Genomic DNA, 14,431 nt, shown 5'->3' with positions numbered 1-14,431 from the left:
GTTCATTTCTCCAGCACCCTGCCCCACCCACCCTTTTCCCCACTTGTTCCCTGGAGATGACCTCACTTCTTATTTTACTGAGAAAAATGAGGTCATTTGATGAGGACTCCCTTCATTCTTCTTTGCTTCAAAACTCCTCAGCATTTCTACCCTGGAAAACAGTGAACATATTTTACAAACCACAAATTCTTAGAATGAATAGAAGAATCAATTTTGAAGAAAGGTCCTGACACACTAAGTCTTACCGGAAGCTACTCCATCTTCAAAATCCTTTTGACACAGAATTTAGATCCCTTCTGGCCACAGCCTTTAGTTTTCCCAGATGACTCCCCAGATCACTTGGTGCTGCACCCTGCATAGCCGAACCTTAGAAAACCGGCCAGGGGCAATGGGGGATTGAGAAAGACCAAGGAACACTCGTAGAGAGAAAGCTGGGACCAGGTGGGACACCATCCTCTGATGGAGGAACATTGACCCAGAGTTATTATATAGATTTAATCATCAAAAGTTTATTTGTGGGAAAGGTTCTTCAAGGTAGACAGACTTGAAGGTTGTGGCACTTGTGAGACATTGTGGTTATCTTATTATGTCCAGAATTCTCTATCCCTGGCAGCTGATGTCTGAGCTCAAGGCTAAGACTCTTATAGTTCTGTGCCTTTGCACAGAGCCTCCTCAGACAGGGTGTCACCACAGCAACTGGGCAATCTTGACCTGCACCTTTGCACAGAAAATTCCCAGTGCAAGTGTGGCCATAGCGACGAGGCAGTCAGAGACCATGATCCAAGTCACTACTCTCCACAACTTGACCTCAGAGAGATGTCAGTCCTGCACTTCATCTGTCTGCTCACCCTTCCAGTCTTCACATCCCTCCTTTCTAACTCTTCCTCCCTCAGCACTCACCCCATGCCTCTCTCCCAGACCCCCCTTGAGTTCTCCTTCTTCCTTGCCTCAATAATTCTCATCCTTGAAACTGTCCTTTACTTCTCCTGTGTTTGATACCCAGTTCCTATTTTTCTCATTTTTAAAGTTTATTGATTTAGTTATTCTATTTTATTGGAATATTCCCCCACTTTCTTTCTTTTTTTTACTATTTTATTTTATTGATATGCTAGGGATTGAACCAGGGCCTTACATGTGCTAAGCAAGCTCTCTACCACTAAACCTCACCCCCTGCCCCACTTACTTTGTTGAAGTAACATCTCCAGTAGCTTTCTAAGAGTGAATGCACATAAGACATACATGTTTTGGAGACCTACATGTCAGGAAATGACTCCCCCCCGCCTTAATACTCAATTCAGACTTTAGGTAGAAATAGATTATAGGTTGAAAAGTTTCTATCAGAACCCCCACTTTCCCTCCCTCCCTCCCTCCCTCCCTCCCTCCCTTCCTTCCTTCCTTCCTTCCTTCCTTCCTTCCTTCCTTCCTTCCTTCCTTCCTCTTTCCCTCCTTCCTTCCTACAGTCTTACCTTGTTGCCTGGGCAGGCCTTGAACTTCTGATCCTTTTGTCTTAGATGCCTTGAGTAGCTGGAGTTATAGATAGGCATGTGCTACCACAACTGGCTCTCTCAGAACTTTATAAAAAAAAAAAAAAGATTGTGGTAAAGTACACATAGCATAAAGTCTACTGTCTTAACCATTTTTAAGTGGCCAGTTGAGTGGCATTAAGCACATTGCTATAATTATCACAAACTAGTGTACATCTCCAGAGCCCTTTTTATCTTGGAAAACTGATTCAACATACCTATTAAAACAATTAAAAGTTAATTAAAACAATTAACTCCCCATTCCTACTTCTCCTAGCACTTGGTAGCTACCTTTCTACTTTCTGTCTCTATGTATTTTAGGTACTTGATACATTTTCTGAGGCTTTCTGGATCTATGTTGATTTCCCATACCAGGTTTTATAGTCTTGGAAGTTTTCATCCTCAAGTGGGTTTTTTTTTTTTTTTTAAAGCTCTTAATTTTAGTATTGTGACTAGCATTTATTTATTTATTTATGATGGGGATTGAACCCAGGGCCTTGCTCATGCTAGGCAAGTGTTTTACCACTGAGCTATATCCCTAACTTCTAGCTTTTATTTATTTTTTTAACTGCTGATTAAGAAACAATGTGGTATAAGATTCTGTCTTCAATCCCCAGTATACACAAAAAGAAAGAATGAAAGAAAAAAGGAGAAAGTTAATCCTAATAAGTTTATTCATGGTTTATATTAACTACCGTTTATATACTGTAGTACATCTCCTGCAGTAAGCTCTCAATAAATGTTGTTTTTGTAGATTTTAGTTTTAGGTGTTTTTCTGTTGCATCCCAACAACCACTCTTGAAGGAAAGCTTTATCAGTTTCATTCTACAGCAGTGTTTGTTGCAGAGGAGAGCATCTGGGACTTGGTCAAGGCCAGCGGAAGGCTGTTAGGGAGGTGGCTGCATTCCCACAGGATGCCCTCATTATGGGTTAAGTGGGTGGCTTAGCTGTATCCTTGGTATTGAACTGTGAGTGACACTGCTGTCTTCTGAGATTGCAAGTCCAGCAGCATTATAAACTGAGAATTGTGACATGTTTTTCAAAAGTACAGTGAATTGATAGGATTGATTATTCTGGCCTTTTGTGGTGGTGGTAAAAATAAAGTGCCTGGGAGGGGAATTACCAGAGACCTTAAAAAATCACCGGGTCTGGGACTCTGTACCAGTTGCTTCTGATCAAATCATGGCAACAGGATAAATAACAGAAAAAGTTAATGGGGAAAAAAATGAAGAAACTTACTACTAGTGTATTACCAACTTTCTGCTGTGGAGTTGTAAGCAGATCAAAGTTAATAACTGTCATTTGCTATGAATGACTTTGTTGCTTAGCTGATCAAGGGGAGATTCTTTAACAATTCCTTGAAGGACCTTGTGATGCAGCTGAAGAATAGAAAAAAAGAATAAGGGAGGTGCCCAGGAAAAATGCTGGAATTCAAATCACTGTTAAAGAAAAAAGTGAATGTACATAACTACATCCTGCCACTGTGTTCCTTCTGGTCAACCTTAAAAGATAGGGTAGCTACCTATTTCTCACTATTGACACAATGACTTTTCACTTGCTGTTAGACTGGCAGGGATTGTTAGCAAACTATCTAATAATGAGAATATGAAAGACCCATTGAGCTACCAAAAAGTTTGGGGAGTAGTTTTTAGAATTTTTTTTTTTTTTTTTTTTTTTTGGCAAGTGGGGGCGGATACCAGGGATTGAACTCTGAGGCACTCGGCCACTGAGCCACATCCCCAGCCAAATTTTTAACAAACTCAGAGGCTTTTTCTAATACTTGTTCCTGGCTTTTTTCTCATTATGAAGATATAGATATGCAGGTTCTATAATATATGGTTTGAAAAACTGACCCTGAACTACATAATACCTTATTCCCTATTTCAATAAAAAGAAAAAAAAAAAAAGAAATTTTATTGCAGTAGACATGGGTATTTATCATTTTAAAAATATGAAGATCAGCAAAAAGTAGAAAATAAAAATCACCCATAATGGCACTCATTGGAAATAACCTCCATTCAGATTTCTTTGAAAGCATTCCATTCATAATAATCCAAAGTAAATGCCAAGATTCTTTTAAAAAGGGAAATTCACCAGTGTTTTGAGGTTTTGTAGATACCACAGACATATTAAGATATATTGCATAAGCAAACCACGATTGTTTCAAAATAGCATGTGTATTAATGTACATGAATTTTTAAAACACAATTCCCCATCACTTCATTTGATCTTAAAAGCTTTAATGCCAATACATTAATTCTTTACCCAACCTTTCCTTATGTTCCTGAAGAAGGTCCATTATTCACTTTTAAGAATAGCCTAATTTATTTTAATTCTAAACACTGATTTCTTACATAATTGTGGCAACATTTAAGTCGAGGCCAGCAGTCTGAGATCCACCTGAGGATGTAGCCCTGGGCTCCCCTCTAGAGTCAGAACACAGGGATGACTCAGTCCTGGGGAGTCTGGCTGACAGAGACCCTGTGACTCTGGGCCAAAACCTCACCCCTTTTTGCCTTCCCTTTTTAGTCTTTCTAGCTTCTCAATGTAAAGCCGAGAAATCTCCCCAGACTTATCTTCTCTACCCTGTTCCAGTTTTTGATGGGCCTTGTTTGATAAGTTAATTCCTCTGTGGAAATGTCAACCCTTTCTCTCTGTCATCAAATAAAATTGCATTGGGAATATCATAAAAAAAGATCTTTAATCAAGTCCTCATCACCACTGTAGCATGTTTTGGTAAATAATTATACTAAGACAGTATCTGGGCCAATGACACTTGTCATTGATCCAGTACTCAAAGTTTGGTTTTACTTTTAATGGATGTTTTTAGAAGTGCTAAGAAGTTCTTCAGGGCATAAAAATTATTATATTTTATTGACATATTTGCTAAAATTTTTTTTTACAGTAAAAATCAAACTGAGACATCTAGTTATCTTAAAGCCTGTTCTTTATTTTTGCCATTTTTACCAAATTTTTCCTACAGCTCTAATATACAATACAGTAAATTCCATACATCAGTCTAAATGGGAATATTTCTTAATTTGGTTATTAGCTTGTTATTAACTTATTATTTATTCTTTTGTTTTTATTTGTAATATAAATAGGAAATACTTTCATAAATAAGAAATGTTTTCTTATAAATAAGAAAATATGTATTATTTCCCCTATATTTGGTACTTTATATTTGATTAGTAGTGGCAGTGAGTGGTTTTCAGAGAAACTCTTACCAAGTTCAAGGTATCCAAATAATGCCAACGCTAATGAGATTTTTTAGAGTGACACGCTGTTTTAATATGTATAACTCCTGTCCTAGTTCAGTTAGGCTGCTCTTAATACTTGCCTAGTGTGTGTGAGGCCCGGAGTTCAATCCCTATTACTGTAAAAATTAAAACAACAACAACAAAGAAAAAAAACAACAGAACTGTATTTCTCATGGTTTTATAGGCTTGGAAGTTTAAGATCAAGTTAGCAGCAGAGGCAGGGTTTAGTGAGGACCCACTTCCACATAGACAGCCAACTTCTCTGTAACCTGGCATTGTGGAAGTAGATACAGGTCTCTCTCCACCCTTTTTTAAAATAAGGGCACTGATCTCATTCATAGGGCTCCTGCCTCATGACATCATCTCTCAAAGGCCCCACCAGTGAGAATTTCAATTGGAATCTTGAGGGAAATACAAATTCTGTCCATTGCAGCTGCTGATGGTCATATCTATCTCTACCTTCAAGTGATGGAGCAGGCATACCTTCTTGGCCACAGAGAATCCCCTACACTCCTCTCTTAGAGAATTGTGCTTCATATTGTATTTATTTGTTATTCTCAGTTTGGATTCTTTGAGATCAGCTTCTAGTACATAGCAATGTTTGTTGAGTAAATGAGTAAAACAACAGCTGAGTGCGGTAGCGCATGCTTGCAATCCCAGTGACTTGGGTGGATGAGGCAGAGGATTTCAAGTTCAAGGACAGCCTGGGCAACTTAGAGAGACCTTGTCTCAAAATAAAGACAAAAAAAGCTGGGCATGTAGTTCAATGCACAGTGCCCCTGGGTTCAGTACCTAGTATTATTAAGAAAAAAAAAAAAAAAAAGGAATGAATGACACATGGCAAACTTCTAGCTATCTGTGGGAGTACGGTCATGTATTGATTTAGAGTATAAACCACCTAGATGCAAATCTTGGCTCTATTGTTTATTAGCTGTGTGTCCTTAGACAACTGCATATCATATTTGTGCATCTTAGTTGTCTTTTTGGTGGAGGGAGTACTGGAGATTGAACTCAGGGGCACTTAACCACTGAGCCACATCCCCGCCCTTTGTATTTTATTTAGAGGCAGGGTCTTCCTGATTTTCTTGGGGCCTTGCTAAGTTGCTGAGGCTGGCTTTGAACTTGCAATCCTCCTGCCTCAGTCTCCTGAGCTGCAGGGATTATAGGTGTGTGCTACCATGCCCAGCTTCTTGGTTGTCTTCTCAAATGTGGGGATAATTGCAGTACCAAGCTCAGACAGTTCTTATAAAGGGTGGTATATGCCAAGTGCTTTGAACAGTGCCTATATATAGTGAGTGCTGCATAAGGTGGCTGCTACTATTGTTACTATCCCCCCTCCCCTTTAAAAATAGCCCTGGATAGAACAATAGGTATCCTTAGGAAATTCATTCTGGATTCAGTTTTTCTTCTGTGAAAATGAAGTAGTACTTTGTCTCCACTTTGGGTTTTAGGAGCTGGAGGATGTGGAAAGGGATAGTGAATGTCCTCAGTATATCACAAGGCTGAGGACCTCTGTCTTTCTTTGTCACCAGGCTACAGCTAGATATAATCAGGCCCTTGGGAACTAATAAGTTAATCTTTTTAGTTAGAATGAATCAATTCAGTAGAGCTACTCTGTTAACTCTGGCTGATTCTGATGCATCTTAATTCAGAGGGTAAGCAACTGAATTACTGATAAAGTTTATTTGGTAGATAAAATCTTTAATAACAGTGATCTACAGGAAAGATAATAAAAGGAGTGGTTTTGATAATAAACATTGGGGAGGAAGGGATGGAAAGATTTTTGAACTGTTTAATGATTTTTATCCTCTGCGTATTTAAAAATAGTCTGTTTAATATTTAATATGACTGATTGTATCTAGCTGTTGGCCTCAGATTTATTTTTTGGTTTTCCCTTCAGCATTTTATTACGATAAATTTCTAGTTATAGCAGAGTTAAGGTATTTTACAGTACATGTTCACATGTTCAACACTGTTTCCCCACCTCTGTTCCACCCTCACCTCCTCAATCCCCATCCTGCAGCTGGAGATTGAACCAAGGGCCTTTAACATGTTAGGTAAGTGCTCTACTCTGAGCCACGCCCCAACACACAGATTCTAACATTAACTTCATCCAATACTTGCTTGGTTACAAAGCTGTACGTCCATCTTATTTGATCTTGATTGATCGATTGTGGAACTGGGAATCAAACATAGGGCTGGGCACATCATAGACAAGTGTTGAACCACTGAGCTACATCCTAAGCCCTGTGCATACATTTTGTATATTTGGTTAATTTTATTCTAATTTTTTTTTTAAGTTGTAGATGGGCACATACCTTTAATTTATTTTTATGTGGTGCTGAGGATCCAACCCAGGGACTCGCAAGTGCTAGGCGAGTGTTCTACCGCTGAGCCACAACCCCAGCCCAGGTTAATTTTATTCTTTAACTTTAAAAATTTTTTAGTTGTAGATGGACCCAATACCTTTATTTTATTTATTTATTTTTATGTGGTGCTGAAAATTGAACCTGGTGTCTCACACATACTAGATAAGCGCTCCACTACTGAGCCAGAACCCCAGCCCCTGTTTAGGTTTATGCTATTATTTAATTATCTTCTTGAGTGAAGTCATTATTTTATTCTCAGTCCCCAGAAATTAGTAGACACACACATACACACATCCAATGCTTTTTTAGAGTTGTGATGTAAGGAGTTTATTCGAAGAATTAAGATTCAAGGTGAAGGGCAGGGTGTAACTCAGAAACAGAGCACCTGCTTCTTCTGCATGAAGCCTTGGAGTCAATCCCCAGCACCACAAAACAAAACACCTAAGTAAGTAAGTAAGTAAGATTCAAGAGACTCAAGAGGCCAAGGGAGAAATGTGTAGGTGGAAAAATAAGTACTTGGGAAAATAATATAATAGATAGATGTAAGTTAATGCAGTCTCAGCTCTTGTTGCCAGTGAGTGGCAACATTTATGGATCAGAAAAGGAACTAAATAAAATAAAATGTTTTGAAGAAAATTCTCGTGGTTGAAGGTTAACAACACACAGGCTAATGCCTAAGATACCAGTTTATGTCCACTTTGTTTCCTCTAGAAAGTTACTGAATTTCAGTTTCCTTTTCACGGCTGGTATGGAATCCACAATACTAGTTCTTTTGGAGTTCTGCCAGTAATTCCAAAGCGCTTGAATAGGTCACAGGGCAAAATCTTGATTGTGATTCAAAGAGAAGGCGTAGGTTACTTTGTTCCCCATGGATTGCGGAAACACTCCCAGAAACCTGTGTGCACTTCTTTTGGAGGGCAGTGTTTGCTTGTTGCTGTTTTCTTGTCAGGGTACATTTATCAGAAATGCAGAGCTGCGGAGTCACTAATGAACATTTCTCCCTTTTCACTTTCAGTTCACTTCTGTAACTGAGATGGACATGAGATAATCTCCATCGAGTCAAAAAATGGCATCTAGTCCTGACCTTCCCCACAGAAATCAACAGGCTGCCTTCGGCATTGACCATCTCCAGGTGTCACTGCAAGGTAATGAAGGTCCCATGGGGTAACACCCACAGACTCTGTGGAAAACTTAACCCTCCCTTCTTCACTAATCCTACTGCTTTCTCTCTCTCTCATGTTTTTTTTTTTTTTTTTTTTTTTAAAGATATATCTGTATTTTTCCAACTGTAGAACCCTTTCAGTCTGTAGCACTTAAATGTCTTTATTCCTGTCTGGCTCTCTGGGAATTTGATATCTCTGATTTCTTACTCTGAAAGTATGCATTTTATTTGCATTACCAATTGGTTAGCCATAGTTTGCTTGGCATTATTTTGTACTTTTTGCATAGCCTCTTTTAAATGCATATCCTTATTTTTGCCTATTCTGCCTCAATAGAAAGGACTATTAGTAATGTTATTTGGGAAGGATCTGTCAATCATGTGAATTCTGTATGTGCATCTCAAAGTACTGCTTTTTTTTTTTAAGTGCTTTTTATGGAGTTTGGTAATTTGAAAAATTCCTTAGCCACTAGACTTTATGTTGTTGATAAAACAAATATTGGAATTGTAGAGTGAGTTAGTATAGAAGAACTAAGGCTATTGAAAAAAAAATCTATATTTATAAAACTATATATTTTAAAGTACTATTAAGATTATGGCTAGTACTATACAAATATTTAGGACAATACTTAAAAGTCATAGTTTTTTTTTTAGTCATTTATGATAAGGATTCTAAGATGCTTTTCTAATATTTTCTTGATTAAAAATGTCTTTTGATTGATTAGCTTCTTGTCCTTGAGGTTAAGATAGAAATCTATAGATAATGGAATAGGTTATATCTATATCAGTCTTTTAAAAGTAAATACTATGATTTTGGGGGCTGGGGATATAGCTCAATTGGTAGAGTGCTTGCCTAGCATGCAAAGGGCCCTGGGTTCAATACCCAGCACCACCACCAAAAAAAAAAAAAAAAAAAAGTAAATACTGTGATTTGTGTAGAGTAAGAAATATGTATGAAATATGATATGTCAAGAGTTTTGTAATGTTTTGAACAACCAATAAAAAAAAAAGAAATATTTAAGTTGTTGGGAGGTAGTATTTGAGGTAAGAATTTAAAATTTTTCTTTTTTCTCTTTTTTGGTAGTGGGGATTGAACCCAGTGACACTTAACCACTGAACCACATCCTCAGTTCTTTTTTTTATTTTATTTAGAGACAAGGTCTTACTGAGTTTCTTAGGGACGCTAAGTTGCTGAGGCTGGCTTTGAACTCAAGATCCTCCTGCCTTAGCCTCTAGGATTATATATGTGTGACACCATGCCTGACCTCCCAAATTTTTAATTTTTATAATACATCATAATATTCAGAAGTAGTTGGAATCAAATTTTCATTTAAATAAAAAAATAGTATGCTTGTTTTTTTTCTGTAGCGTTTTGGCTAAAATAAACAGCTAGATCTAAAGTCTAGTGGTGGCTCTGCTGCTTAGTGGCTCTTTGAATTTATACAGGAGACTTCTTTTTTTGAACCTCAGTTTCCTCATTTGCATAATATGGATGAACATGCCCTCATTGCAGTTTTCCCAAAGAGAAAGAGACACAAAGGGCACAGCACAGTGCCTGGCACAGAATAAGGACTCCATAAATGTATTGTCATTTCTTTTTCTTTTTTTGTGTGTGTTAAAAGTGAAATTTATTATAATATAATAAGTGCAAGTGTCATGGCTGAAAATGCCAGTTAAAATTACAAAGTATTTAAATAATTTTCCCAATGTAAATATTGCAAATGACAACTTCAACAATTCTGTGTGTACACGGAATATTGAAAACATGAAATCATGCACAAGGCCAAAAAACAACATTGCACATTATTCTTTTAGTTATCACTTTTCTCTTCTGGTTCCAACATCACACCAACAAACAAAGGGTGTGCTAATTACTAAGATCACAAACCTCAAGGTGGAAGTGCTTTGTACACATGTCAACTGCCACATTAATGTTTTAAAACCATCGGCTTTCTTCTTATCAAGTGGTTCTATTTCTTATATTTTCTTTTCTCAGTGGGTTTGTGGACAAAAAGATGAGCTAGAAAAACTACATGACATGTATTTCCCATGATTTATTTAAAGGTGGCATAAAGTTTTGAATGAAGTACCATTAAGTATATTAACATGTAAATAAACTCCAGCAGTTCACTTTTGGCTTGCTTACTTGGCTCCAGTATTTCTTGAGAAAGGAGAAGGGCAGAGCCATCAAGAAGAAAGGGCAAATCAGAACTGCTGAGGAGTTGGGATAAGGTAGCATTAGGAAGGGGTTAGGAAGAAGTGCAAGACTAATAAGGGAAATTTAAAAGTGATGCCTATCTCTTCTTCTCTCCTCATAATTAAAGCAGGGACTGGTTCCAGCCCAGCCTTCCTCTCCTGCATGCCAGTGGGGCTTGGGTTATTTTGTGCCCTAGCACTGTGAAAAAGGCACCGCCTTTCAGATGATGGACATATCTGCTTCCCACTGAAAACACTTTCCACAAATTTGGGAAATAGCCCATATATTACAGTTTGGAACAGTTCACAAACACCAAAGAGAGTCTGAACTCCTCCTCACATAAGGGCATTTTTTTCCCTCAAATGAGCAGAACTCCTAGAGAGGGTAAGTGATCGATCCAAGGGGAAGACAAGGAAGCTAGCTAGGTATGATGTTTATAACAAAGTTTCTCAAACTCTAATGTGAATATGATTCACTCATCAAAATGCACTGGGTCTGGGTGGTGAGCAGAGGAACTTCAGATTTTATATTTCCAATAAGCTAGGAGATGCTGGTGCTCTTGGTCTGTGGACCACATTCTGAGAAGCAAGGGTCTACAACACAGAGGGAGCCAAGTTTTTCTGAGCTATAAAAGACCTGCTTCAGTGTCTTCACCTGTCTAAGCACACCTCCACACAAAAGGTTTAGGTGGCCTGTACAGATGAGCAGCTGTTTGGCTATGTGAACAGCCAAACAAATAACATAGTTCAACTTCAGTAAAAATAGTGGTCCATTATCTAGGAATAAAACTAATCTTTTACTTAGGAAGTCTTCCTTAGAGTGATCATGATATAAAGGTATAAAAAACCCAGCATATTAAATCCCATAGTAAAATGCCACGGGTACACACATATACATACAGTACAAATCTTAAGAAATACAGTGTTCTCTATCAAAATAAAGTGCTACCATGGCTCCCAGCTAAAATCATCTCCTCTTCCAAATACCAGGAAAAAACCTTGAATTGTAAGAAAAATGACAGTGTTGCCTGCAGCACAAGGCCACAGGCTTCCTATTTGATCACAGCCACACGTGCAAGAATAACAGGAAATCCAAAGGCAGAAACAACAATTCCAGTAGTGAAGAAATATGCACTGCTAGTTGTGTTACAGTCATATGTGACTCTTTTGGAGATGAAATGGGGAATAGGGGAGATGGCATGGAAAATCAGGACAAAAAAGGGAGAGTATACACCATAATCCTCCAAGGCACATCCCAGCACAAGAAAAGTCAGCCCAATAGCCCCAGTGAAGGATAACGCCACAAGAGCTTTAACGCCTGCCATGTCTCCCGAGCTAGCGTCATTTCTTTTTATATATTTATGGCCACAAATCTTTGTGTTAAAATCTTTGTCCAGGAACACCCAGCTAGAGCAGAAACCTCCTGGTATATAGGAAAAATTTGTAAAACAGGAGTTTTGATACTACTGTTTTTTTGTTTTTGTTGTTGTGTTGTTTTGACACGTCTCTTCAATGTCTTCCCAACACTCACAGGACGGGTTTAGACTTCTTGGTGTAGGCACAGGTCCTCTCTGATCTGGTGCTTGCCTTTCTCTCTGCTGTCATCTCCCACCACACCTCTGTAGGCACACTGTGTTTTGGCCCCCACATTTTTCCAACGGGCATAATCTCCCTGGCCCAAGAGTGAGTGTGTTTGCTCAGGTTGTTCTCTTGTAGCCCTGACTTCTTCTGTAACAATGGAGTCCAACTCATCCATCCCAGGGTCAGCCAGCCTCAGCCTCCTCAGCCTGAGCTCTTCTCTGTGAGGCCAAAGTATGTGCTCCCTCTTTTTCTTATGTCTGTTTCAACATTCATAGTATTATAATTATTGTATTTAATAATACTTTGTTCCCCACTACAGAGTGAGCCTCCCATAGCATGTTCTAGCTTACTAGCACTTTTGCATTATCGCATGGGATCTACTTTCTTTCACTTGATCTTTACAACCATATGACAAGGTTTTATATGTTTGGTGAACAGAGATGCTGTGGCTCAGGACGTCTGAATTATCTTCCCAGAGTCACACAGCTGATGAGCAACTAGGTTTTGACTTGGAGTATAGTTTTCTTTTCACTGTATAGCACTCCCTCTGACACACTTCAAAGAACAATTTGGTAGGCATAATTTCCCTTCCACCTTTCTCTGAGAGTCTATTAAGTCTCAGCCTTACTCTCTTCTGTCTAGAGCAAACTTAAATCTAGAATGTGGATGGACATCTTCAGCTCACCTTAGTGATCTCAGGATTATAAATTGCTGAAAATAATTAGCAAATTACTAGAAATATAGCATTCTTTGGATTATAACTAGGTCATACAATGTGCTTTACAATAGAAGACTAGTATGAGCTATTTAGCAAGGAAAATGTCATATCTAGGAACTAGCCAGTCTGAGTAATTTACTTACATGATGTATTTCAAGGATCATAGTGCCTGATGCATCATCCATGGGGAAGAAGTGGGAAGCCTTACTGATCCTTGGGGTAATTTGAGAATGGAGGTTTTGTGTAATTTGAGAGGTTCAAGATCAATGCTCATAAGAAAGTTTTCCCCCCATTTTCATTTCAGAACATTTTTTGGTTTTGTTTTGTTTTAAGAGGCAGATAGAGGTAGTATGATGGTCTAATTAAGTTATAAAGCCTATTTTATTTGAGCAAAACTTCATCTGAGGTGAGGGAATTGTGACCACACCTTGGCTCAGAATAATGCACTCAAAAAAAACAAAATTAAAATGCCTGAATTGAAATGTGGTGATTCATCATTGATAAGCTGTGAGAACAGGTATCCCATGTGTGCAGGGACTGAAGGCGGGCGGGCCTGAAAACCAGGGGTGCTTTGTCAGTAAGCGATTTCCTCCTTTTTCTTCATTTTTGTTTTGTCTTTGAGAAAATATTTGTATAAAGGGATTTGGAGGTACTTTTTGAGGGTGATATTTAGGTTCTTTGGTCTAGCAGGGGGAACGTTTGAGTGGTTAGGAAGAAAAGGGAATTGTATTTATGCTTTTGAGTGCGTTGATGTAAAAATTGAATTTTAGTTCAGGGCATTTTGTCTATATCTAAATGATCCACATTTTAAACAAATTTAAGGTATGGAAATTTAGACTATTAAAAGACATTCATTATAAGCTGGGAGAGTGGCCCATGCCTGTAACCCCAGTGGCTTGGGAGGCTGAGGCAGGTGGATTGTGAGTTCAGAAGCCAGCCTCAGGGGGCTGGGGTTATAGCTTATAGTTGGAGGGAGCACTTGCCTAGCATGTGTGAAGCCCTGGGTCCAATCCTCAGCACCATACATAAATACATACATACATACATAAACCAAAGGTATAAAAAAATCCAATAACATTATTAAAAAAAAAAAAAAAAAGCCAGCCTCAGTAACTTAGCAAGGCCCTAAGTAACTCAGCAAGACCCAGTCTCTAAATAAAATATAAAAAAGGCCTGGGGGTGCTGGGATTGTGGCTCAGTGGTAGAGTACTTGTCTAGCATGTGTGAGGCACTGGGTTCGAACCCCAGCACCACATTAAAAAAAAAGCTAAATAAACAAAGGTATGGTGAACATCTACAACTAAAAATATTAAAAAAAAAAGGGGGGCCTGGGATGTTTCCCAGTGTAAGGGCCCCCAGGTTCAATCCCTGGTACTCCCCATCCCCACCAAAATGCATTCATTATAGAATCTTTAAATTTTTCCATTTGGATTTGTCCCTTGAAAAAGTAGTGTTTCTTTCCCCCTCTTTTTAAAAATATTTTTTTAGTTGTAGATTGTCACGATGTCTTTATTTTTATGTAGTGCTGAGGATTGAACCTAGGGCCTCACAAGTGCAAGGCAAGCACTGTACCACTGAGCTACAGCTCCAGCCCTACTTCTTTCCCTTTTATCCTATGGAAATAA

At 38.4% G+C, this 14,431-nt stretch overlaps 1 protein-coding gene, 1 non-coding gene and 1 pseudogene across 9 annotated transcripts in view; 2 read left to right on the top strand and 1 right to left on the bottom strand.

Annotated features, from left to right (window-relative positions):
- Syne2 (spectrin repeat containing nuclear envelope protein 2) overlaps positions 1-14,431 on the top strand; it is a 332,720-nt gene that overhangs the window by 45,027 nt on the left and 273,262 nt on the right. For all 8 annotated transcript variants that reach the window (XM_071607983.1, XM_071607984.1, XM_071607982.1 and 5 more), the window contains exon 2: positions 8,168-8,297. In XM_071607983.1, coding sequence (XP_071464084.1) covers positions 8,219-8,297 — 79 coding nt within the window. In that variant the 5' untranslated portion in view covers positions 8,168-8,218. The remainder of the gene's footprint in view (positions 1-8,167; positions 8,298-14,431) is intronic.
- Positions 9,134-9,206, top strand: Trnaa-agc (transfer RNA alanine (anticodon AGC)). Its single transcript has one exon. It is a non-coding gene; the product is annotated as a tRNA-Ala (tRNA).
- LOC114088130 (leptin receptor gene-related protein pseudogene) lies at positions 11,453-11,832 on the bottom strand (annotated as a pseudogene).

Source organism: Marmota flaviventris, chromosome 2, assembly GCF_047511675.1.
Source record: "Marmota flaviventris isolate mMarFla1 chromosome 2, mMarFla1.hap1, whole genome shotgun sequence".
In the NCBI taxonomy this organism is placed as follows: domain Eukaryota; kingdom Metazoa; phylum Chordata; class Mammalia; order Rodentia; family Sciuridae; genus Marmota; species Marmota flaviventris.
This window is presented reverse-complemented; position numbering and strand designations above follow the sequence as displayed.